Here is a 27,409-nt window from a genome sequence, read left to right as displayed (position 1 = left end):
GAAAATAATCACATGATAAAATATTCAGCATCATTAATCATTAGAGAAATACAAATAAAAATCAGAAGCGAGATACTATTTCATATCCCCTGGGTAAGCTATAATTAAAATAACAAAAATAGTAAGTTTTGGAGAGGCTATGAAAAAACAGGAAACCCATGTATCACTGTTAGGAATGTAAGGTAGTGTAATTATTTGTAAAAGTTTTAAGATAAATCCCCAGAAGAGCCAAACACAGGTATATATAAAAAAGTAGATGCATGGATATTATGTAAACATTTACAGTACTTGGAAACATGTGTACCTGTCAAGTTAAACAAATATCCATCCAGTAGAATAGTATTCAGCCATGTAAAAGAATGAAATATTGATACATTCTTCAACATAAATGAACATATAAAACATTATGCCAGCTACAGAATACCATATAACAGATTGCATGTATATTGTGAACTCTGTAGGAAAGGTGATCCATAGAGACATCAGATTAGTGATTAGTTGGAAGGGACAAGTGGGTAGTTTCTTCCTGGGATGATGACAGTGTCCTGGAATTAGTGTGCAGCGCTGTGATTAGAATAGAAAACACAGGGCTGGACAGATGGCTCAGCTGTTATGAGCTCTGTCTGTTCTTCCAGGGGTTCAGTTCTCAGCAACGACGAGGTGGCTCACAACCATCTATACTGGGATTTCATGCCCTCTTCTCCCATGCAGGTATACATTACAAAAATAAGAGTATCATAGCTTAAAACTGAATCTTAATCAACAAAAAATACCTGGAATGGTTAATCTACATTATCAGTTCTACCAGATTTAGAATCACTGGGGAATTAGCAGTCCTCACCCCAACCCTGGCTCACGCCAACTGTGTCTTGAGGGAGTTTGCGGAGAGAGTTTACTATGGGAAGATCTACCCTGAAAGTGGGTATCACTGACTACGGGCTGAGTGGAGGAAAGAGAGAGCACCTCTTCTCCACATCCTGCCCCGTCTTTCTCTACTGTGTCTTGCCCACATAGGTAGACTTGAACCTGCACCAACTATGATTCTGCAATCCACCTCCCCACCTACTACTACAGTGCCCACACAGGCTAGGAGCTAGAGCACAGTATGGCCACTGCTGCAGCTGGGGACTTTAGCTTCAGGGTGCATGCCTTAGATGGCATACCAGAGATTTTTTTCCGATGAGCATGAGATGGGGCACAACATCTACATTTTAAAAGTCCTCAGCAGTGGGTCTAATATAGTACTATCTGGTGTAGCTCCACTTGAAATTATTGAAATGTCTTTGGAGTTAAATAAGGTGGTACTTTCCAGAGTGTTAACTATTGTAGGGTGTAAGAAAGGATCAGCCCGATACCTGGGATTTAGGGATTTGGGGCCTGGTTTACAGTCTAGGAAACCAGGCTTTGTGTGGCTCCCAAAGTGGATTCTAAAATTCCTCTCCTTAGTGCATCTAAATAGCACTAAGACCACGGTGGCACAGCAGGGAGGTGCTCCTCATCACTGGTTGGGAGACCACAAGTCTGTAGGGAAATAATCCCACGGGGTAGAGAGGGCATGAGAAAGGGGCAGCAGAGCACGGGGCTTCCGTACACTTAGGCCCTGGTTTCTGTAAATGAACCACAGAGGAGGGCCCTGAGGGATGCCCCAACAAGATAAGAACCAGCTTCACTTGCCCAAGGAAAGAACTCACTTCATTGCTAGCTTTGAGAATGGCCTTGGTATCGGGCAGTCCTGGACCTGAATCCCACCACCGTGTGAGCCTAGTAAGGGATAAAGCCTTGCTGAGCATTCTCTACAGGATGGAGAGGAAGCCGAGGCACTTGACCCATGAGAATCAAGCCAGCAGCGAGAACAACTTGTGAGTCGGGGCTCAGCCTGTAGGAAAGGTTCTTGAATCGTCACCCCTCGTTGTCATTGGGAAGTCATGCAGCCTTGTCATTCATGCAGAGTAGCATGCAGCTTGCCTGACCCTCAGGGCCACTAAACCCTGTGTGTCAGCACACGCTGCCTCCTACCTGACCCTCTCGTATGCAGTTAGACTTCTGTATGCCACGGGCTAATTTGTCTTTCTCTCTGATGCTAACATGGCCCCACCTCAAGGAAGTGATCTATGTGGGGGTGTTAACACACGTGACATCAGTGAGGACTGCAAGTGTTATTTGTACCAACTGTGATCTCTCCTAATAATTTTCAAATAGTAGCCATAAGTGTGTGTGTTTGACACATCTTTATACAAGTGCTGAACTTAACTTCATGTTTATTATTTGGAAACTGCTGGGGGAGGGTGCGGGGAGACAGAGGTGGGAAGAAGCCTCAGGTTTTGCACATAATTCTGTTCCTTCTTTTTACTGCTGGTGAGTCAGTGTTGTTCTTTGTTGTAGTTTCTTTCAGGATGGCTTGAAAACGGCTGATAAACTGAAACAGTACATTGAAAAGCTGGCTGCTGACTTATATAATGTAAGTCCCTACTTACAGCATGTGCATTTAACTTGTAAGAAGTGTCCCGTCCATTTGAAGTCTGTATCAGAAAGGGTGTTATATGGAGAAGATGAGTGATAGGTCAGTGTAAACCTGGCAGACAGGCCTTCATCTTAGCAGCAAACCTTTGGAGGCTACGAAGAGTGGGAGGGCAAAGAAGAAATGAAAAAAGTAAACTTCAGAAGGGGCGGGGAAGGTACACTTAGAGATGGAATAATTGTTACTTGGAAATAACTTGGCTGCTGAACTTTAAAAGAAAATGTATTAGGAATCTGAGAACCTAAGACTAGAAAAGGTTTTAGAGTTACAGATAACAGATTAGGCAACCCTGATAAGAAGTGCTCGAAAATCTGAAACTCCGAGGGCCAATTGACATGACAGCATAGAAAGAAAATTCCACCACAACCAAAATGTAGTTATGCACATACATGCCAGAAGCTCTATGTAGGAGGACATTGGGTTTAGCCTGTCTGTTTGAGGATATATGGAACAAGTCGATTACATATTTACACTTTTGTTCAGCCCTTGAGAGATCTCATTATATATATATATGTATATATATGTGTGTGTATGTATGTATATATATGTATGTGTATGTATGTATATATGTGTATGTATATATATATGTGTGTGTGTATGTATGTATATGTATATACATACATACATATATATGCAAATATTCCAGATCAAGAAAATACAAAATTACTACTTCCACACATTTCAGGTTATTCATTATCAGCCTGATTCTTACTGTTAACTTTTTAGCAAACATACATGTATGTTTTGCCTAATTTTCTTTTAGTTAGTAAACAGGGATTACTGACAGTTAAATCCCAAATGCTTAAAAGTAAGCAGCAGAAATCCTGGTCCTCCTGTAGTTCTGTGGAAACTTTGGTGTGTGCTTCAGCAATTGGTGTCTCAGTCATTCATAGGATTTTCTTCTGACCCATTTAATTTTACCATGGTATTCTTTCTGCCCATTCTTTCAAAAGCTAGAAATAAATGTTACAAGCATTATTTTCTAACCTTGTTAAATAGAGGGATTGGAAGATTTTGAGGTTACCATGCATTATTTAGTAAGAAAGCTTGCTAATTCTAAACTCCAGGTATTTTCTCAGGATTAGATTCTATAGCTCTTACGTTAACCAGGCAGTAAAGTATTTTAATGGAAAGACGTACTACAGCTATGAAATCGAATTGTTTGATGAGTGGTATATTTGGATAATTGAGCTTTGTTTTTAAAATGAATGATAAATAATAGGTCTGACCTTTTCTTTCCCAGATCAAGCAGACCCAAGATGAAGAAAAGAAGCAGCTGACTGCACTCCGAGACCTAATAAAATCCTCTCTGCAGCTTGATCCGAAAGAAGTAGGTGGTTTATATGTCCCCAGCAGGGCTAACAGTGTAAGTGAGGCTGCTTTGATTCCCTTTGTGTTTCTCCATCTGTGAAACAGGCACATTGATAGCTTCCTGCTGGGGTGGGTGTGGGAACAGGTGAGGTAAAAAGATGCATGTCTATAGTGATGCCCAGTGTAGAAGCTCTTCCCACCAGGCAGGCTGGCACAGCCATTTAATGCTTACCACAGAGAGGCAGAGGCAGGCAGAGCTCTCTGACTACAGAACCAGCCTGGTCCACTTAGTGAGAGCCTGTCTCAAAAAGAAGAAACTAATCTTTCACCTTATAAATAAATGGTACCGTGGATTCCACTACTTTGTGGCCTTAGATTTTTCTTAATGTTAACCTTTGGAGCAGGCAGTATGTCTCATGATTCTCTTCTTCAGGACCGTGCTTATCATTTTAGGAAGCCAGAAATGGTCTTTCGTTTTACCAGAGATTTAAGGAAATACTTTGATAGAGTCCTTTAGAAATCTGTCCCCGGATCAAGAAAATACAGTTGGGGTGGTCTCTGGATGTTGACAGTATAGAATGAGTAGTGGATTTAGACTAATGCAGCTCTAACCCTTAGTTACAAATGTCATTTGTCCAGACATTGATACCTGCTGTAGGTCTGGCTGTAGTGTGGGTGCTAAGTGTAGGTCCCTCGTGAAGGAGGGTATAGTGTCATTTGTTACATGGAAAGAAGTCAAATGTGCCTGGTTCTGCAGTATTGAAATGCAGTGTTCAATGCTTGTATAAGAGATGCATTTGTTTTGTCAGTTCCTGATGATAGCTCCCAACGGTGACATTCACTGGGGTTTGTGTTTTGTTTTGTTTTGTTTTGTTTTGTTTAATTCCTGAAATTTCTGAATGGCATTCATGTGGCCAAAACCAAGGTAAAGCACCCTCCCTCCATCCCCACACCCCAAAACACACTGGAAACCTACACTAATAACACTAGCCTTTTACTTTGGCCTTTAAAGGTTTCCTTTACTAAGACTATAACTATATGTGTAGTCACTTAAAAATAATTTTTGTTCTCTTTTCTAATTCTATAACTCAATACATTTAAAATGATTTTTATTCTTTTTTTTTCCATGTTTAGCTTTTGCAAATGTTTGGGAGTTTGGGAAAGTGAGATTAAGTGCATTGTTCTTTATTGGCAGACAGTCTCCTGCTCTCCTCTTATCTCCTGTCAGAGCAGGCCTGATTCCCACGAACATCTGTGCACTGAGGCAAAGTCCCTACATGCAGACCTATGCTGTGACTGTGTCTGTGGCCAGGGGCCTGACACTTTCTCAGGAAAAGATTTTGTATTAGAAGCTGAAGCGCAGATACTCTCTCTGCTGACATACAAACCCTGAGAGACGTAGTCTGGAATGATTTCTAAGTGTACATGCAGTAGAAAGGCCCAGATGGAAAGACAAAAGAGTAGACATTTGCGTAAAGAAAGCTGTGATGGCTTTACTGGTTTGCATACAACCACTTCCTATCTTTGTTTTGTGACAAAAAACATTGTGGGGGATGGGGATCATTTTGGTTTGTATAGGTATTGATGTATTCTGCTCAGGTTGGTTAAGAAGCAAAGTGTCAATGACAGAAGGAGTGTCTAGGAGATGAAATGAGCATGATGTGATTGATATGTAACTCTATCTGAAGCTGACTAATGGGTTTTAACTGCCACTCCTCCTAAGTGGTTTACAGCGAAAATTGACTTCTCACAGCATGCCCACCCATCCCTTTCTAATGCTATCACATCTTGCTGCAAAATAATTAGCAAGGGATTATTTTTAGTGACTTTGAGGTAATAAAAACTATCTACCAAGTAAGTGTGAAGGACGGTATCCACCAGAGAGTTCTTGTCCTCCTAACATTTGAGAAGATTGCAAAATAGTCAAAAGTATTTTATGAGAAATTAAAAGCATCCAGCAAATCATTTAACCTACTTAACCTTTGCCAGTTTCTAACATGTCTTGATGAAAGGAAACCGTCTTAGTTTTGCTTCCTTGTGCTATGATATAAACACCCTGACAAAAGCAACATAAAAATAAAAACAGGAAAAGTTCCAAGTTACCGTCCAGGATTGCAAGGAAGTCAGTACAAAGACTTGAAGCAATGAGATCAGAAAACAGTGAGTTGGTGTGTTGTAGTGCTCAGCTCACATTCCCTATGCTTGTGCTATGCAGGGTCCCCTGTGTAGGGCGTGGGGCATCCAGGGTGGGTGGGTCTTCTCTCTTCACTTAATCCAGTACAGATGAGCCCTGCTTGCCAGACTCTTCTTGATATTCCCTTCCCATGTGGTTCTAGATTGTGTTACATTGACAGTTAAAAAGAAATTTCAAGAATTTTAGGGAGTCAAATAGATGTCCTAACAAGACACCACCAAGACTGATGACCTCAGCTTGGTTCCTGGACTTCTGTGGTGGTGAGAATCAACTTCTGCAAGCTGTCCCCTGATGTCTGCACATAGAGGCACACACAAATAAACAAATGCAAAAGGGAAAAAAACCTAGCAACTAAGAAGTATAGCTATGGGCAGGATTCCCCAAATATTTGGAAGATTATTCTTTCCTTCATCCAGTCAAATTTTTGGAATTTTTTTTCCTAAATGTTCAGTGAAATGACATCTTCACCTTATTATGTAATATCCTGAAAGAACTACTTGCTGCTCAAATAGTTCTAGGGCTGTAACTCTTCTCTTTATAATAGTGATTCTGTATGTTGGGTGTATGGAACACAGAAGTATCTGAAAATTAATGGGCCTTCCACGGTGTGGGTGCAAGCTGACTCACTCACCATGTTGCTCCTCTCTCTCCTCAGTGTGCCAAACACTACCCAGAGTTTAGTCACTCACCAGACACACCTGCCATTGGGAACTTGAAGCTCTGTGGTAAAGGCTTGGTTTTCATTCACAAACCCATTAAATCAGTGAATAGGAATTGCATTCAGTTTACAGGGTTGAGGTTTTACAGATTAATAGTGCATATCACATGTCAGTGTGACTTCAAAGAAAGTGATTTCTCTATCTCTACTAAGGTGCAGGAGGTCGAATTGGAAATCAGTAAGGTAGATTCAGTGAGGTAGATAGATTTCCTAGCTCTTGGCATAAAATTGCCCAAAGGTTCATAGCTTATTTTCAGTGTTGTATATTTTTGCCTAAATTAGTTTGGGATTTGCATTTTTCTTTCCTGAATATGTGGTTGATTTCTCTCATGCTATCAAGCAACTCAAATCCTATTTAATTCTTCAGTTGTATGTGTTAAATTATAAGTAGTGTGATAATTTTCCAGTACTTTCTCAAAACTAAATTCATCTTTTCATTAATTGATATTGCTACTAAGCACCAGGTAGTGATGGCGGCACGAGTCTGTAATCCTAGCGCTTGGGAGGCAGAAGCAGGTAGATTTTTAAGTTTGAGGCCAGCTTTATCTACAGAGCAAATTCTGGGATAGCCAGAGCTACACAGAGAAACCCTGTCTCAGATAGATAGATAGATAGATAGATAGATAGATAGATAGATAGATAGATAGATAGATAGATAGATAGATAGATAGATAGATAAACTAAATAAATAAATAAATAAAATGAGGTAAAAATTTATATACATTTATTAACCCATAAAAGTCATTAACCAGCTAATTTCTTTGAATTGTACAGAAAGTCAAAAAGTGCAGATCTGGGAGGATTTAGTCTGCTACTCTACTGTGCTGACCAAGACCATGGTTATGTTTCAAAGTAAATTGTAGAAGCTGGCAAGATGACTCATCTGGCGAAGGTGCTTGCCACCAGGACCAGTGACCTACATTCAGTCCCTGGTACCCATATGGTAGAGGAAGAGATTGATTCCTAGAATTTACCCACCTCCACACACACTAAATACATACATACATATACACATATATGAGTACATTAAAGAATGTAAAAAGAAACATAATACAGGAGCAACTATGGAGATAAAGTGTAGAGCAGAGACTGAAGGAAAGGCCATCCAGAGACTGTCCTTCCTGGGGATTCATCCCATATACAGTCACCAAATCCTGACACTATTGTGGATGCCAAGAAATGCATGCTGAAAGGAGCCTGATATGGCTGTCTCCTGAGAGGCTCTGCCAGAGCCTTACAAATACAGAGGCGGATACTCACAGTCAACCATTGGACTGAGCATGGGGTACCCAATGGAAGAGTTGGAGAAAGGACTGAAGGAGCTGAAGAGATTTGCAACCTCATAGGAAGAACAACAATATTCCCCCAGAGCTCCCAGGGACTAAGTCATCAGCCAAGAAGTCCACATGGCTCCAGCTGCATATGTGGCAGAGGAGTGCCTTGTCAGGCATCAATGGGAGGAAAGGTTCTTGGTCCTGTGAAGGCTGGATAGATACCCCAGTGTAGGAGATTCGAGGGTGGGGAGGTGGGAGTGGGGTAGGTGGAGGGAGGGGAGGGAGGATGGGATAGGCGTTTCCAGGAAGGGGAGGGAGGACCAGGAAAGGGGATAACATATGAAATGTAAATAAAGAAAATATCCAATTAAAAAAAAACATAAAGAAGAGATCCCTAGATCACCCCTTTCGCAAGAGATCCCTAGATCCCATTCTACTCCACATCCCTACCCCAGATAATATCATTTGTTCAATTTTATGGAAGGAATCTGGCCTGTTGAAACCAAACTTCCTTACATTAAGGAAGAAGTGACTAATAGGGATGGAGAGATGAGTCAGCAGTTGAGAGAACTTGCTTTTCTGACAGAGGTCCCAGGTTCAGTTCCCAACACCCACATGGTGGCTCACAACCTCCTATTGCAGGGGATCTGACTAAACTCCAGGCATGCACGTGGTACACAGACATACATGTAGGCAACACAGTCATACAGATAAAATAGATGTTAATAAAAATTATCTTTAGATAAAAAGGAAGACAGAACATCACTTGCAACCCCTTTCATGAGGCTCAGACTGCTGGGCAAACCCTGCTGGGAGAGAAGGAAAGTGAGCGGTCAGAGCACGAGTGTCTTCTGCAAAGTCTTAAACTTGGAATCTCAAATCTTTCCTGGCCCTAGGAGATGAGACGCTTGGGGCATGTTTTTGAGCACAGCATTTACATCAGCGTTAGAAAAGCTTTACAAAGCTATGATGTCCTGGCAGTTACCTCCTGGAACACACTCTTGGACCTAAAAGAACTTTGAATGTCAAGAGAAGCTCCTGGCTTTCCCTGTGTGCTAGACACAACCATGGATACATATCCAGAGGCTGAGGTAGCGCTTTCCTCCTGTAACATCAAATTTCTGTTACTTCCTAAACTGGACCTAATGCTGCCCTTTCTTTCATGAGGACCCGAGTTTGAATCCCAGCTCCTACATAAACAAGTATGTCCGTAATCCTAGCTCTGGACATGCGGAGGCAAGAAACTCCCTAGAGATTGCTGGCTAGCTAGCCCGTTGGTGATGGGTTCCAGGTTAATGAGAGATTCTGTCCAAAAAATGCAGTAGAGAATAACTGAGGAGGACACCTGACAGTGGTCTCTAGCCTTCCCACACATGGGCACCTATATATGTGGGTGCCACACACACACACACACACACACACACACACACACCTACACATCTCAATTGGGAAACAAGTACAGAAGACATCACAATATGTGGCTCTGATTTCTAAGTATTCAGTTTATTTTGGTTTCACTGAGGCATTGGTTCTCTGTACTCCCACATTTTAAATGGTGTTAACATTTACTGAGAAATGTGTGCCTTATCATCTTCATTGACTTTGTGTTTATTTCCTCACTACACATGAGCTAAAATATATAACACTTGATTGGTAAAGAAATATTTTACTGTTTTATTATCTAAAATGTATTGGATGTGTTTTCTGCTATATTTTTACAATAATCTTTTCTATGTATAGTTTACAAACTGCTTAAGTAATTGCTGATGAAATTTTTAACACAATTAACTATTTTCAAATGTTCTGCTTTTTTTTTCTGTGTTGCTTTGCCCTTCCTGATTGAAGTCTAGAAGAGTAAGTTAATACATTTTGTGAGAATGTGTTGTCCTACTGTGTGCCTAGAGACCTTTGTTCTCCTGCCGCAGCTCCACTTTATGTTGGTTTGTCTGTTTGTTTCATTTGTATTTTACTTCTTGGATTTTCATGGTGTGGCCATTGTCTCTTGTCTTCCTGTCCTTTGAATCCATGACTAGGTACCAGTGGAGTGCCACAGTAAAGCCAGGCTTGCTTGTTTTTATTGCTGGGGTATGCGTGCTTTGTCACAGCCTAGACTTCTTGTGTCATAGGATGCTGGTTTCAGACTAAAAGTGTGGGCATAGGTCTGTTTTGCAGAGTGCCGTAGGCAGATTATTCCTTTTCTGGAATGTTTACATAGTTTACCAACCAAGTATCTCAAGAGGTATAAACTGCTCCCAAATCCAGGATTGTTTTGAACATTTCAATAATCAAAAGGTCTCAGAATTCAGATACTTTAATTATAGATGCTCAGTTAGTTACAAGATTTGTATGCTAATTGCCAGTACCTTGCTCGGAAATCTTTTTAATGAAGATGTCCTTTGTTTAGCCGACTCTAGCACACACTTTGTAAAGGAGAACAGGTACAGGGTACAGCCGAGGGAAGCGCACCACCAGCTTGCATGCTCCCTGCTTTCTGTTCTCATTTAGTCCTACCTGTTGCTTTCTGCTGTGAGTGGAAATGAGCTGAGTCACAGCACTGTTTCTCTTCTGTTTAAATCAGTACTAAAGTAGACTTGGACCCTAGGCTCTGCCTAGGACTTGCTTTGTGAGTCAGGCAAAATACTGGCATGCCCTGCTTCCTCTGCTAAAATAAAAGGTAGGCTTCGGCAGCTCCCAAAGTCTATACTTCTCCTAGGCACCAACCAGCAGGCAAAGGCTCAGTGGCAGGACAGAGCCGTCTCCAGCATTTGCTAGCATGTGCTTCTGTTTTCCAGGACTCTCAGAGCCGGCAAGGTGGGTACAGCATGCATCAGCTCCAGGGCAACAAGGAGTACGGCAGTGAAAAGAAGGGCTTCCTGCTGAAGAAGAGTGATGGGTACGTGTCCAGCCCCGGCTAACCCGCTGTGGGGCGAGCATGTCCACGCAGCGCTCTCCCTGGGACTGTGTCCAGGCTCCTATTGAGAAAACATACTTAAAAGCTCTCTGAGCTGGTTCTGCTCAAATAGTCGCCCTAACGTGCCATCCTTAGAAGAACGATTATTCTGCATCGGGGGACACCTCTTGCTTGTGACTTACACTTTTAGAAAGCTAGGAAGGGAGACATCAGCTCTGCTTCATCATTGTCATATTCTCTCCTTGAGATGGCACCTGGCTGCCCAAACCCCAACCTTGTGGTAACCTGTGACATTGTCTCTGTCACAACCAATCTATCACATACCCTTCCTTTTCTAACTAAAAATAATACGCCCTTGTCATCTCAACTGCTTCTGCCCAAGGGTGAAGTCTTTTCCATGAGTCCTGTGAACTCTGTGAGCACCTGCTCCGTGTGGCCGCACCCCAGGACCACACCAACAGTGAGACGGAGCCCAGACTTCATCCTGGGTGCTCTGACTTAGCATCAGACATCTTGAGTTTGTCTTTCAAAAAGGGCCATAACTGCCTTTGACTGCTCTGGACATACTGAAGACATATTGAAGACATAAACTGCCGCAAGCTTGTCCTGCCTCCTTCTTTCTTTCAGTCTGTTCCCCCTTCAAACATTCGTTTCACCCACACAGCAAACATTCTAGCATCCAAAGTACACAGCTAGATGCAATATGCCTTCACTGTCATACAGCCTTGGCAAGAAATGAAGACAGATAAAAGAGATAGTTCAGTGCAGCATGACCAAGGCCCTGCGTTCAATTTGTACCTGAAAGAGAGCTGGGAAGGAAGGGAGCAGAGGAGAGCTATCATATCTTAGAGCTAGAAACAAAGAGGGCATGCCAATTTTTATATTCATACATGAGAGATGAGTACTAATAACCCAGAGTTGCTTTTGATGGCTTCTAGGGAAGAAAAAAATACTGACCTCCTTCTACATGAAGACAGACCCCTTGTTAAGAGTAAACACTTGTATGTTGTGTGAGTTTCATTTTCATAATGTTGCATTAGTAATTTTTAACCCAATTTTGCAATACTTGTTACTTAAAAATTGTTATGAAATATGAAAGAGCAATTTTAGTTTTTTAAATAACTTTAAATTTTTATGCCTCAAAGGCCCTTAGAAGAGCCATTGTTGGTGTGTATTTTATCAGAGTAATCTCAGATACTTTGATGATACAGATAAGGAGTCTCTAAGGGTTAAGATACATGAGCAAAACCACAAAGCTTTGCTGGGAGAAAGCCAAGTGTTGGCTTGGACTGAAGCCCCACCGATACTTTATTGGTATGAGGTCACTTTCCCAGGAGCAAGGCGAGCTGCCAGAAGTGTCACAAAGGGCAGGTGCATTTGCCCCCACGTATGCAGGGAATATCTTGGGAGTCTCCTCTTTCCTCTGGTGACCAGGAAGCACCTCATTAGCCATCTCAGCCAAAAAGCTGAGAGCCTTTTTTAATTTCCTTGGCTTTATTAACTGTGTAAGAAAATATGAGAACTTGATGTATATTGTGTTTCCATAATATATATGAATAAGAAAGGTTAATGAATGAAATTTTCAGTAAAATGAATGAGCCTCGTAGGAACTGATCTCTCCAAGTGAGCAGTTTATTGGTGGAGAGGGGTGCAAGTGGTATTGGCTAGGCGAGGAGTGCCTTCCTGGGGCCTTAACAGGCTCCTGGGAGGGTGAGATGAGACGAAGGGCCACGTGAGGAATGCTCCTGCAAGTGTTGTTGTCAGGTGCTCCCTCTAGTCAGACAGAGCCCGGGCCCTGGACAAGAAAGTATATCATTTGGCTGTGATAAAGGAGTTTTTCAGTTGATGGCTCTTACTCCATCCTGAGGAGACTAGCATTTTGTGTGTGTGTGTGTGTGTGTGTGTGTGTGTGTGTGTGTATTCAGTTTACATGGAATCTGATGGTGTAGGTTTTCCCTTCCCTCTGTGCAGTATGCTTTGGAGCACACTCCTTCTAGTAGTTAAATACACACAAATGATGTTTTTAATTAGATTTGTGGCAGTATTCTTATAAGACTGACTTAAAAAAGTGGAAGGAGGCACTGCAGAATATGGTTATAGGCCTAGAGAACCTTCGGTGGCCTCCTGGTGCTATTGTTTCTAAGGCAACAGAAGGCCTGGCTTCTTTCCTTGTCCAGGATGTCCATGTTCCTATGGTCTACCTGTCTGTCTCACCCTCCACCCCACCCCCCACTCCCCACCCCCAACCCCTGTGTGTGTGTGTGTGTGTGTGTGTGTGTGTGTGTGTGTGTGTGTGTGTGTGTGTGTTGGGAGGTGAAGGGCTAGGTGCAAACGGGTCCGCCCCTGTCTAGTCTTATGTCCGTACATGGGCCTTTATGAAGACGAGTTGATAGGAGCTATTTAAAAAACAGGCTTTTTTTTTTTTTAATTCTTTGCTCAAATTTTTCAAAGTGTTTCATGTCTACTTGTGAATGATCTTAACGTGGTTTAATTTCCCAGAAGAATCAAAAAAGATCTATTAAGAGGATTCTAGTACCCCCAAGAGGAAAGTATACAAACCCCAAATATAGAATCTTCTTATTCAATATGTAAACCCCAAGCTCTTTTCGCCATATTCTGAAGCAGTGTCTGACTTCCCTTGCATATTAGCTGTCTTAAGTTTACATGCCATTATTTCATAATTATGGAGGCACTCCACTAGCAGAGCCTTCTTAGGAAAGGATCACATATGTGGCTAAAAGTTCTCATTAGCTCTGTCCCTCGTGCAGTTCTGCATCCCCATGCCAGAGAAGGGGACTCCCGGGTGGGAACTATAATAAATGTATTTCTCTGCTACTAGAGTCTGTTTCTCTTTTCCATTTTCACTGTCAATAACAGTTCTGCCGTGAGCCTTTCTTCACATGCCTGCCTGTCTGACTGTCCTTCTTCCTACCTGGCACAATAGCAAACATCCGGGACTCTGTCTGCTCTGTGTGGTTCGGGGAAGGAAGCTGGTTTTATCTGGGGATGGCTTTTCATAATTACTGTTTTGCCTCCTGCCACATGATGGCACACCACAAGTGAGTCATGTACCATATCGAGTTCTGTTCGACTTGCTCCCTAGGATCCGGAAAGTGTGGCAAAGAAGGAAGTGTGCTGTCAAGAATGGGATCCTGACTATTTCACATGCAACCGTAAGTGAGCCCAAGCCTTTCCTTACCTGTCCTCACGCGTTCTTCTCTGGCCTCCTCAGCTCCAGGGCAAACAGCTGACGGAACCAGCATGAACCTTTGACAGTGTCTCGGATAAGATTAGAATTGCTGTGATGAAACACCATGACCAAAAGAGTTTGATTTGTTCATTTCACATCACAGTCATCATCAAAGGAAGTCAGCGCAGAAACTCAAGCAGGCCAGGAGCCTGGAGGCAGGAGCCGATGCAGAGCTCGTGAAGAGGAGGAATTTATTCCTCGTGGCTTAGTCAGCCTGACTTCTTATAGAAACCAGGACCACCGTGGTGCCTCGGAGAGGCCCCGCCAACAGCAGACTGGGCCTCTCCCATTGATCTTATGAAGGTGTATTCACAGCTGGAGTTCCTAGCTCTAGCTTTTAAAAGTTGACATAAAATTAACCAGCACAGATGAGATTACTGTAATTTGTCAATTTGGGCCATTATCAGTCAGGATGGTCCTTCACAATTACTGGTTTCTCTTGTCCCATGGTGGTCTACCTGACTGAAATGTTGGGGGTGGTAGGAGATGTTTGTTTTTTTAGTTTGGTTGGTTGGTTTGGTTTTGGTTTTGTTTGCCCATTCAACCTAAGTCAGGCAGGACTTGACTTTATAATCTTAAAACTTGGGGAAAATAGAATTAGTTATTACCCTGAAAAACCTGTGAACTACAAAGATAGTAAAGGATTTTCTTTGCTTGAAAAAGAAAGATAGGAAACAACACATAGCATGTAAACTCTTCAGTCATGTTAGAGTGTACTAGTCAGCAGGGCCTTTCTAGTTTGGCATTTTACACTAATAATTACTTAAATTCTCAAGGAGGAAGGGCATAATGGGGACTGTATCACATAAGAGTGGAAATTACAAAGTATATACTGTTGTTAGGACAAAACGACAGCCTCCAGATTGGATATATAAAGAACTCAAGAAGTTAGACACCAACAATACAAATAACCCAATTAGAAAATGGGACGCAGAGCGGGACAGAATTCTCAGTAGAGGAATCTCACATGGCACCTGAGAAGCACCTAAAAAGTGTTCAGAGTCCTTAGTCATCAAGGAAATGCAATTCACCTTATACCAATCAGAATGGCTAAGAGCAAAAATTCAAGTGGTAGCACATGCTGGTGAGGTTACAGAGCAAGGGGAGCACTCCTCCACTGCTGGTGGGTTCACAAACTTCTAGAATTACTCTGGAAATCGATTTGGCAATTTCTCAGAAGACTGGGAGTAGTTCTATCTCAAGACCCAGCTATATGACTCCTGGGCATATGCCCAGAAGATGCCCCACTATACCACAGGGATACTTGCTCAACAATGTTCATAGCAGTGTATTAGTAATATCCAGAACCTGGAAACAGTCTTGATGTGCATCAACTAAAGAGTGGATATCAAGAATTTTAAAAATTCATGTACAGCTTAACCTTGTGACCTCTACTTGGAGAAAAAAAAATTGAGTTTAAAAAGTTCAATACTCCTGGGTTAAATGACGTTCTTGACAAGCTAAGGTACACAGTCAGTTGCAAATTATATTACTATTTTACAGATGAGGGGTGGGCGGTCATTGTATTACTAGTTTACAGATGAGGGTAGGTGGGCACTATATTACTAGTTTATAGATGAAGGAGGGTGGCCATTATATTACTAGTTTATAGATGAAGGTGGGTGGGCATTGTATTACTAGTTTATAGATGAAGGGTGGGTGAGCATTACATCACAAGTCCATTTCAGACGAGAACTAATAGAAGTAGTGCTCCTAGCCGGGCGGTGGTGGCACACTTCTGTAATCCCAGAACTTGGGAGGTAGAGGCAGGCAGATTTCTAAGTTCGAGGCCAGCCTGGTCTATGGAGTGAGTTCCAGGACAGCCAGGTCTATATAGAGAAACCCTGTCTCGAAAAAGCCAAATCCAAAACAAACAAACAAACAAACAAAAGTTATGTTCCTCCATAAAATGTATTTAACTCAGTCATCCTGATAGCCCATGGCATCCTAAGTTTAATTTTGTAGATGAAGAAACGGAAGCACCAGGACGGCTATCTATGACTTGGCTGTTAACTGGCAAAATGGGAAAACAGATGCAGGCCTATGGGACTTTAGTCCACCTTGCCCTGCGTGGCTCTCTCTGCAGAACCTACTGTCTTTCTGAGTCTCGACATTGGACACTGTTCCTTGCCATATTAAAGGTTCCTAGCACACTCCTTCAGAATATCATGTGTCTTAAAGATTGCTGTTCTTCATAGAATTAAAGTAGTCACATCATCTGTCCCTTTTCCCTGCAGAATTATGTGTTTTACCTGAGGGTTCCCTTCAGACAACCTTGCTAGATTTAACAGTCATGACAGTTGTGACCAGCCCACCCATGAGACACCTGAAATCCTTGGACAAGTTAGTAGTTGCATTGTGGCTGTCTGTGATAATTAAACTTCATTGTCAACGTGACTGAATTTAGAATCACTTAGAAGACACACCTCTGCCCTTATATCTGTATGGGTATTATTCCTAGAGAGGTTTAACTAAGAAAGAAATGCCCACCCTAAGTGTGGGTTACCCACATAGAGTTCCCGGAGTGATTGAAAAGAAGGAACTGGAGCTGGAGAACATCATACTAAGTGAGGTAACACAGTCTCAAAAGATCGATCATGGTATGCCCTCACAGATAAGTGGATATTAGCCTAGAAACTTGGAATACCCAAGACATAATCCACATGTCAAATGATGTCCAAGAAGAACACAGAAGTAGCCCCTGGTTCTGGAAAGGCTCAGTGCAGTAGTATAGAGCAATACCAGAACAGGGAAGGGGTGAATGGAGGAACAGGGGGAGGGGAGAGGGCTTATGGGACTTTCGGGGAGTGGGAAGCCAGAAAAGGGGAAATCATTTGAAATGTAAATAAATATATCGAATTAAAAAAAAATAGAACTTAAAAAAAAAAAGAAAGAAAGAAAGGAACTGAGGAAGGCCGGAGAACCAGCACTCACCTCTCTGCTCATAGCTGCGTTTAGAGTGGTACTGGCTGCCCTGCATTCCGCTATCATGCCTCCCTGTCACGGGGACTGCTTCTCCTTAACTTAGGAGCCAGAGCAAAACCTTCTTACCCTAAGTTCCCTAGAGTCGGGTATTTTGTCACAGAAGCAAGGACTGTAGCTAACACTGTCCTACGGCTGTTTGCTTATTCCGTCTTCTTTCCACCATTCTCCTTGTGTAGACCTGGGCATCTGTTACAGACATGAGCAGGCTCCTAATCCTCAGGTGTACACTAGAGTGCGTATTTCTGGCTTTTTGTGAAGGGCTGATGTTATGTACTCTTTACCTTCTGTAGGAGAGTTCTTCCTGTCATCACCAGGAGACATTTGACAAGCTGTACAACAGCTTTCCCATGCTCGATTTTGCTGCTTTAGATGGGCTTTGTGGTAGGAGACCATATGGGTGATGAGGGCATCATTGCACTGTTTCCTTGGTTATTTGACCTTGAACAATTTGCTAAAGATAAAAACTCAGTTCTCTCCCCTTCTCTTTCTGTTTCCTGCCAAAAGACGTTACTGTGGCCAAGCCAATTGTTTTCTGTGTATTCTAATTAACAACAAATAACACATTGGCTACACTGGTGGCTAATAGACAGTGGCATCTGTCAGATTGGCATGTAAATCCCAGTTTGCTGTTCACTCTATGACCTTGAAAAGAGTGTTGAGCTCAAAAAATCTCATGAGGATGAAAAGAGATGGGGGGGGGCGGTTTATGTGTGAAGTTAACAGCTTACTGCTATTGCTGCTGCCTCTTTGGATGGCGTTACTGAAGTCTACTGACATAGAACTGGGTAAAGGAGAAAACAAGACCTTCCCTGATTCTGATTCCCTCCCATCAGGTTGTCACTGTTACCCACTGTTCTCTCTTTAGTCAGACATTTCTGCTGGCAACTGCATCACGGTCCTGCCCCCCACAGAAACACACTATTGGTCACAGAGCGTTTGGATGAAAATCAAAACCGGTAGTGTCCCCGGTAAACAATTGACAGGGTTTCTGCCGAGGTGAGGGACACAGACAATGCACCTACTCACATGTGGGTTCACAGAGTAATCGGAACCTGAGTACAGCCTGACTTGGCCCTCAAGATCCCCTCAGGACAGGGGCTGCCATTTTCCAGTCTTACAGGACAGACGGTGAGAGGCAGGAAGGCACCCGAGTTTGTCTTTGGAGTGCCAGCAGCTAGCACTGTGCGTGGCTCAGTGAATGTAGTCAGTGCTCTCAGTGAATGCATGTGTTTTCCTTGGTGGGAAGGCCTTGTTGTATAGCCCGTGCTGACCTCAGGTACACAATGCTGACTCACACTTGTAAGAGCTGGGATCATATGTGTGTCTTAATGGACGTTTTTAAATTGAACTCTATCTTGTGGCTAAGACTCAGGCTGTACTCCACGCCTGGCTCCATGCAGTTTGCGACGGTCAAGCTCCCGGTTGTGCTATTTATCTGTTCCTCGTCGTTGGATTGCCGAAGTGTCAAGGTGGGGAGTACTCTGAGATCTTCTAGGAAGAGGGGCGGGTGGAGGGGCTTTAGCGAGGTCTGCTTGAATCTGAAGATTGCCTGCATAATATTTTATGCTTTTAAGTGCCTTCAGATTCCCTTATGATTAGCACTGAAACAGCTATTAAGTTGATAGTCATCTTTATCTGTAGACAGCCTTAAAGTTGCCTTAATATCACCCAGGAGTCTACCAGGAAGGTTTGGGCTCTGCACCAAAAGGTCAGGACTCCTGCCAAACTCACGGGCTGAGCCACTGAAGGTGTTTTGTGTGTCCACTGCTGGGAGGCCTTGTTTGCAACTGAGGGATAGTAAGAGTATAGCTTGGTGGAGAGGAACACATGCAGGAGACCCCCACAGTCTGGGTAATAACAAGAATGCACCCCTGTGAATCCAGCTGCAACCTGATGAGCTTGAGCCTCTGCTGAGGTTGAGCTTCTTCGCCATCCTCTCCTACAACACGCCCGGCTGCAGTGCTGGACGGCAGGAGGCGTTCCTTAGCTCAGGGTTATTACCATCTCAGCAAGCTGAGCTGGCACTGCACCGTCCACAACCATGGAGCTGGACCTACTGAGAGAATCCTCTCTGACACTAGAGATGACTGTTTGTATAAATTGGAGTCATTAATAGAGCCTGATTCATAGATGGTTGTAAAGATTTTGTGAGTTCATTGATCATGAGCAATTAGGACGGGATGTGGGCCAAACTCTGCTCGGTAACTGTCAACTCTGCTCGGTAACTGTCAACTGCAGTTGTCAGTACTTTATCTTCCTGATGTGATGCTGCGTCCGTGGTATTGACAGTTTATCAGAATCCTCTGTCTTGCTCTCCCTTTACTTCTAGGCATACTTTACAAAGTCACTTCGAGGCATGGTTTTTTGCCCTTAGAATTTAAATTTCTCCCTGGTGGCAGTTGGCAGCACTTCTGTCTGCCAGGCACAGAAGCAAGGTGTTAATCTCAGCCTCTTCTGGACTCCCCTCTGCTTCCACTTGTGCACATTGTCCTTGGGTGGAGAGAATTGTTTTTCTTTCTTCCAACAAATCAGAAAACAGCACTGTAAATTCCAGGAGGACAAACTTGGGCTGCTACCTGTGAAACTTGGGCTAAACCCTGAACGAGCTATGAAACTTGGATGAGTTATTTAATCTTTTGCAAACTTTGCTTTTCAGGTACATAACTTCCTCATTAAAGTGTTTTGTTGATTTTTTTTTCTGAGCCCAGCACTGGGGTAGGTACTGTATGCAGTGCACTCCTGGAGTTCAGAGTAAATCTAGGAAAGGTGCTGTGGATACGGTGATAGAAAAAGAAGGGGCAGCTGCCTTCTCATAGCAGAGCTGAGCACATTGTGCTACAGCTAAGTGAGCAGCTGTTTCAACAGAGAGCTCAGTCCACAATCCCCAGCTAGACACCATGTTGAAGGACCTTTAAGAAGCTGGTATACAGATAGTTTGCATTTTTAAAGCAAGATTCTTGGAACATTGTCACTGTTTACAGCTCCTGCATAACAAAAAGAGACGGCCATTAAAGTGACTGTCTACTGCATTTTCTTGAACCCGTAGTACTTTCATTTTCTATTTCTATTGATTTCTTGTCCACTTGAACAGGTTCCAGGTCTCCTTCCTCCAGCACAAGGCAGTACCTTACACCATGCTACACTTCGACATGGCTTCTCTGTCTTTAGAACTGACTTATTTTATGTTTATAAGTTTTTGCCTGTGTGTGTGCATGTGTACCACTTGTGTCTGGAACCCATGGAGAACAAAAACGGGTTTTGGATCTCCTTAAACTGGGGTTACAGATGGTTGAGCTGGGAACTAAACCCAGGTCCTCTGCAAGAGCAACAAGTGCTCTTAACTGCTGAGTCGGCTCTCCAGCCCCTCCCCTCTTCTTTTAGACAAAAGAGCACACTGAAAATGCCAACTGTGGGGGCTGGAGCTGTCTCAGTGGTAAAAAGCACTGAATGTTCTTCCAGAGGTCCTGAGTTCAATTCCCAGCAACCACATGGTGGCTCACAGCCATCTGTCACGGGATCCGATGCTCTCTTCATGATACATCTTCCTGAGCCCTAGTGGCCTTGCCTATGGAGTGGGTTCAGGGCCAGAGCTATGCTGTCATGACCAGGGCATCACCCAACAACACCACAATGCCTGCGGGTTGGCAAAGGACTCAGAGAAGAACCACTATGGCGACAATTGCAGGGAGCAGCATCTGCTTTATTACACATGAACAACCAGTTATATATTAGTTAGCACAGTACCTGGATAGTCTGTGTGAAAAAGTATGAAAGGAGACGTGGAGGGTGCAGACGCATCAGCAGGCCAGCTGCCAGCATCTCTTGCTGCTTTAGTGTTCTGACCTCCTCCGTAGCATGGTGTACCGTTCTTCTTAGAAGCACAGTGTGCCGAGTTAGCTGACCACCAGCTTATGCCTGTGTTTCCTCCTGCACACCCAGTTCATGGAGTCGTGGCAAGAATTACATTCGACTAAAGTACCTGCAATTTAAGGGACCATAAGGAAAATTTTGTTCTTGTCCCCAGCCCAAAATACCCTTCAAAAGCCAATCATTCCCCTGTACTGGAATTGTGTTGGTAGTTCCCTCTCCCAGGCGGGTGTTTGGCATGGCCTTATTTCTTGCCAGGGGCTTACTGCAGTTATTGAGCACGTGTCGAGTACTCACGTTCCTCTAGAGACACTAGGCAACTAATACTGAATGGGCCTTCTGAAGGGACTAAAGGTCTGAGCATCTCTGTTTCCACGCACCGGCTTAGGAAGTACAAAGAGGTCTATTTCATTTTTTACCTCGGCCTGGGTAGGGTCAGGCTTGTTTCCAAAGTAATTAATGATTTCTTCGCCTTGTTTGTGACGCAGAGTGGAATGATTGGAGTTGCAATTTCCATTCTGAACACAGTTCCAGCAGCTGTGTTCTACTGACAGAGAAGTAGGCCTGTGCCAGTAACTCTGCAGCGCCGTCACAAACAGCACCGTGACGCACACTGACCTGCCGAGAGACCAATGAGTCGGGCTTGTTTGTTTTCTGAGGGAGTTGACAGCGCTGGCCTGCATGCAGATTGACCTTCCTCTAGCCGAGTGGCATGGCAGGCAGAGGCAGCCTTGCCCCCTCTGTTTCATAGAATGTACCCAGAGGTCCTAGGTAAAGCGTTTCTCATATCAGAAACATGAATGTACATGAGTACAGTGTCAACTGAAAAGCAAATTTTAAGAGCAGTCTATATAAGTTGAACCAAAGCTTGTTGAAAAATAAAAATCCTGCTCCTCAGAGAAATCCTGTTGAAATCAAAGTAATAGCAGAGGGTATAGAATTGGGATAAACCAGGTGCAGTTCCTCCTATGCAGTGTCTCGGTGTCTCCTCTGAGTTTATATTATTTTCAGGTCTGGGCATTTAGGAGCAGCGAGCTGTCATATCTTCAGTTCTGACAGGTGTGCAGCTGGGACCAGAGCAGGCGCTCCTGAATGAAGTCCCTCCTGAGAGAGCCCTTAGGATCACGCCCCCACGCCCCACTCAACATCCAGGGCCTCCTTCATGGACATCATCCAGAGCCTCGTTGGGCAGCCTGGTTTTGAATGTTAGCTGTATCTGGAGTCTCCAGCCTCAGCATGCCTGTAACTTAGATGAGCATTCTTGGTCATCTGTGTCACTGCCAGCCTCCACCAGTCAATGGGTGAAGTTCTGCATGGCCGCTGCCCTGCTGATCTTCCTTCAGCAGAGTGCTAGGGCCCCAGAGCAGGGCTGCCTTCACCCCAGTCCTTTCTGCTTTTCTGTTCAGCGGGAGTCAGGTCGCCTGTCCCCCTTCCTACCAGGGCTCTTTTTGCACCTGCTGCTCTCTACCCTCCTTTGACCCATCTGGCTTGTTCACAGTCTGCCTTGCTAGGATCTTCACTACAAGATTTGGCTCACTTAGTCTGAGTCCCTGGTACCCTCCCCAACACTCAGACCTAGTACTCCTGAACGGCAGGCGTGCTCTCATATAGTCGAACTGGTGACGGCGGTACTTTTCATAAGCACTTAACGACATGAAGAGGCTTTAGTAACCATCAAATGAATGAGAAACTATTTCACATTCTAAAATGTCTTTTTTCATCACGCTAAATTAGGAATTTGGGTGAGAATGAGATCCGCAGCTGCTCCCCGAGTTCTGCCACTGTTTCTGCCTTTCTGCGCTGGCCTGCACAGTAGTGTAGAGGAAGATTGGGGGCTCTGATCCTCTCAGCCACGGCCTCACTGAGCACACTGGGATGTAGTTAACATCTCTCTCCCTCGAGTCATCCAGTAAAGGAAGCATTTCTTAGAGTGTACAAGAAGTATTTGTGAGCTTCCTGGAATACTTTGATATTGGAGTGCTTGCTATATACATGACATAGTTGAGTAAGCACACAGCACACCATGGTTTGAAAGGAAGACAGGAGACGGAAGAGTGATGCGAGCCTCAGAGAGCAGCATGTGTGAGAGGAAGGCCGGCTTAGGAACCGTGGCCTCCAGACACCAGAAAGAAAGACGTGGAGGAGTCGGGGTTCAGGGGGGCAGTATAAACATACTTTACTTCCTGAACTGTCCCACCTCGATGCAGCCGGGCCAAGTTGTTTAGTTTTGCTCTAATTTTAATCTGTGGAAAGATTGTTGTCTTTCATCAGCATACCTATAATTTAGTCTAAATGTCAAGAGTGGTTTCGAAATTTTGTAAGTTAAACAGAATTACCATTATTACTAATTTCAGTGCTTCTGCTAATGCTCTACAGACTTGAGTAGAACATCCCCAGGCCTTTCCTAGGCCTTCTTCTGATGCCCCTCTGCTCAGCATTGGGATATTAGCTGCTGTGTTTGCTACACCTACTACAATTCAGCCTGGGGCAAAATCTGTGTGGTATAGGCAAGATGTGCCCCGGTCACTTGAGGGTCGTGTTGAGGTGGCCCCTACCGTCCTGCAGGATGAACACACAAGTGTTATTGCAAACGGAGTGAACTGGGAAGCCCTCAGAACGCTGCCCAGCAGACCCTGAAGCAGTGAGTACTTAGCAGTGAGAAGAGTGCTGCTGGCTGACTTGCCTGTATGCGCCTCACACTGAATTCACTGGTTCCTGAAGAGTTTGTATCTATTGCTGGGTGTTTCTAGTGTTAAGAAGCACCTAGGAATACCATATTTGAGATGAAGAAATTATTGTGTTAGCTTTCTGCCATGTTTAATGTGAGTACTGTTGAATGTTTCTTAAACTTTCAAAACCAGATATCTCCACTGAAGAATCCTAATCATTGGTTTAAAAGTTTTTTTTAAAAGAAATCCTGAAACCTCTTATTATACCTAATCAATTTAAGCTTGGGAAGTTCTTCCATGTCTGACCCAAATCTTACATGGTTTGAGTACATTTTTTTTAACATATGGAAAACAGCTGCTCAGCCTTCCCAATGACAACATTTATGTATGTGCTTTCAGACAGTGTGTGGTCACGCCCACTCTTTTTCCTCTGAACTGTGATTGATGCCTTTATCCCATCTTAAAAGTTTCCTTTTCCCACCCCTTTAATCATCTCTTGATTCCCCTAAGCATTGTACAACCTTCCTTAAATCCAAATTCCAAACAGAACATAATATTCAAAGGCTCAACCTTAGACAGCATCCCTTCCTTCCTTTCCAGTCTTCCCAGGCTGTCATGTGCCACAATCATTCTTAGAGGAAATGGGCAACACTGCCAACCTCCAGAAAAATGAGATGGGGGATCCACAACAGATGGGGCCCAGTTTGTAGGCAGTCGGCAACTCAGATCTGTGTAAGAAACACTCACAGGCTCACACCTCCTGCCTCCCGTCCCAGTCTGGGTTCAGCTGATGCCCTGCAGCAGGGAAACCACCACTTCCTCCTAGCTGTAACTCTCAGAACTGTCTCCAGTTGTGACTCAGAGGTGGATGTGGTGACTGTGAACCCCTGTGCCTTTGCCTCTGCCCCCTGTCCTCCGTGCTGTGAGCAGCTAGTTTTGGGCTGAGGGCGTCGTCCTGTGTCTGATGTCTGCAGTCTTTCACAAGGCTGAGCACACACGGGGAACAGTTTGTTTCTCCCCACTGCTGAGGGGAGATGGAGTCTGTGTCAAAACTTCCCGCTCAGCACCATCCCTGATGCTTAGATCTCCATGCATCCTCTCTGTGCATCCTCTCTGTCCCCTCCATGTCCTTAAAAAATGATGTTCCTGAGTGCCAGTTGGGTCTTTTTTGAGGTCAAGAATGTCACATGAAGTAGGCATGCAGGTCTGACCAGAAAGTTCCACAGATTTCTCGAGCTGAAACAGCTGAGCTCAGACTCTTGGCAATTCTTTCTTTAGTTATATCTGTAAGAGGCATAGGAGCTAGGCAAGTGCAGGCAGGAGGGCCAGCATACCCTAAGTTACTTTCTAGATGTTTGTAGGGTCTCTTTTGGATGTGAGACTGAGTATTGATTAGTAAGTCATATAACTGCTACCATGCATTTGCTCCCGTCAGATATTAGGGCTCATTACACAATACCTGGGCAGTGGTAATTATCCTTATACTTTGAGGCTAAGTAATTTTTATATTGCAATCAGTACTCATAAATGCCTAGAATGTCAGCATTGACATAACTATTTCAGGGGTCATCCTGTATTAATGAGTGAAAATTCAAGTCATTGGCTTTCATAGTAAGACGCCGGCTTGGAAGTACCAATTACATGCCTGAAGATGTCCAACCGTTCTGGGTTCCATTCTGGTTGACCTCCGGCATGCCTGTGTTCAGTTATGAAACATTGAGTGGGACAACCATTTTTCCCCTTTACTGAAGTCCAAACTCTAATGGGGTCTGTCAAGACTACCTTCTAGCTTGGATGTGAGAGTAGAAACTAAAGGTCTGAGGTTTCGTTGCAGTGAACTTGGATGTGTTTTCTTCCCTGCTGATGTCATGTCATTCTGAATGTGTGCACTGCACTGAGGCACTGAGTGGGGGTGCTGCATATGTAACCTGTTTCCCTCTTACAGTCCAACAGGCAGCCCGCTAAGTTAAACCTCCTCACCTGCCAGGTGAAGCCAAATGCTGAGGACAAGAAGTCTTTTGACCTGATATCACGTGAGTCCTGGGTTTTTTTGTTTTTGTTTTTGTTTTTTTTTAAGAATTTTTTATTTATCATATGTAAGTACACTGTAGCTATCTTCAGACACCCTAGAAGAGGTCATCAGATCTCATTAGAGATTGTAGTGAGCCACCATGTGGTTGCTGGGATTTGACCTCAGGACCTTTGGAAGAGCAATCAGTGCTCTTAACCACTGTGCCATCTCTCCAGCCCAGTGAGTCCTGTTTTTAAAACCAATTGGTCACTGTGGTTTTGACATCTACAGGTCTGGGGTAGTTAAGCACCAAAAGTTTTCAGTGGGGCTCCTCAAATTTAACCCCAACTTGTTTAGGGAGACTCCTGGAAATCTTTTGTTTGCTTGCTTCCTTGTTTGAGGCAGACTCTTACTTTGTCTCTTACTTGAACCTTGAACTCAAGCAACCTTGCGTGCGCCCCCCCCCCCCAGCTTCTCGTATTGCTGGATCTGTGGGCTTGCACCATCTCCGGCTCACTCAGCTGGGTCCCATGGGATGTCTTTAGGATGTGAACAGACAGATGGGTCTGTTGCATACTTTTTGGCAAGGGTAAGCAGATCTCATGAGTTAAAGGTGAACCTGCCAATTCCAAGCCAGCCAGAACTACATAGTAGACCCTGACTCAGGGAAGAGTAAGACTCTAGGCTTGTGCAGTGAACTAATATCCCCTCAGACGTGTTCTTTAGTTATGTCACCATGTCACTTACTGTAAAAATAAAGTTTGGTTTTGAAACCCGGATGTTTTGAAGTTTTAGAGATCCCAGCTTGCACCTGTTGATTAAGAAGCATTGGTGTAAATGCAGGAATACAAGTACACCACAGTTGCAACATGTCTGATTTGTCCATTACATCCTTGCAAAATCGGGCTCTTCAAGGAACAGTCAACCCCCTTGTGTTGGTTGTTTTGAACTTTGTTGAATTCCTCAACTTTGACACTGTGTGGCACTTTGCTTTTCTCCTTGGTGAGGAAGTAAGAGCAACCATCAGCTCTCTCCCTGTGTCCCATGTTCTCTGTGTCCAGCAGGAGGAGGGAAGTGCTGTTTTTTTGGCCTGCACTTACTAACTCACTGCAGCTGGGGGATTCCTTCTAAACTGCTACAGGACAGTGAGACATCAGTACCCACCTTATTGCTGTAAGGATGTATAGCTCTGTGGAGAGAACTTTCCATCCCCAGCACCTCTGTATGATTCAGAGTCCCTGCAATGTCCATGATCACTCATACTTGATGGCATTACTTATGATTTGGCTATTAATAGGCATTATTTATATTGAATGTCTAAATCTGCCAGATGCATTTTGTGCCATATTGCTAATTCTTTGAAAAGATCATCAGTTTCCCATTTTACAGAAGAAAATGCTGGGTGAGTTGGGCTAGCTCAGCCAGCAGTAAGGTGGGTACTACAATCTATGTTCTCTAAAGTGCACTGTGTCCCAGAGGGTGCCATGTGGGAGTGCCTGTCTGGAGCAGTCACATGTTCTGTGTCGTGCCAGCTAAATATGTTGAAGCACTTGTACAGTCCTGGGTTTTTACGTGAACTTCCTTCATGAACAGCCTGTCCACTGTATCAATGTCACTGACTTGTGCCTATTTGCCACTGAAACTCCTGGGTCAGATAGGACCTGGTTTTTTCCTCAATTGTCTTTCAAAGAGGCATATCAT

General features: G+C 43.7%; 1 protein-coding gene across 5 annotated transcripts in view; it reads left to right on the top strand.

Moving 5' to 3' along the window:
- The window catches only part of Asap1 (ArfGAP with SH3 domain, ankyrin repeat and PH domain 1), a 295,049-nt gene that overhangs the window by 217,783 nt on the left and 49,857 nt on the right, over positions 1 to 27,409 (top strand). For 3 of the 5 annotated variants that reach the window (XM_052161438.1, XM_052161436.1, XM_052161440.1), the window contains 5 exons: positions 2,383 to 2,458; positions 3,762 to 3,884; positions 10,808 to 10,908; positions 14,030 to 14,099; positions 25,643 to 25,730. In XM_052161438.1, the coding sequence (XP_052017398.1) occupies positions 2,383 to 2,458; positions 3,762 to 3,884; positions 10,808 to 10,908; positions 14,030 to 14,099; positions 25,643 to 25,730 (458 nt within the window). The remainder of the gene's footprint in view (positions 1 to 2,382; positions 2,459 to 3,761; positions 3,885 to 10,807; positions 10,909 to 14,029; positions 14,100 to 25,642; positions 25,731 to 27,409) is intronic. The other 2 variants (XM_052161439.1, XM_052161437.1) reach the window with 1 other exon arrangement.

The sequence above is a fragment of the Apodemus sylvaticus genome, chromosome 17 (genome assembly GCF_947179515.1).
Source record: "Apodemus sylvaticus chromosome 17, mApoSyl1.1, whole genome shotgun sequence".
NCBI lineage: Eukaryota > Metazoa > Chordata > Mammalia > Rodentia > Muridae > Apodemus > Apodemus sylvaticus.
This window is presented reverse-complemented; position numbering and strand designations above follow the sequence as displayed.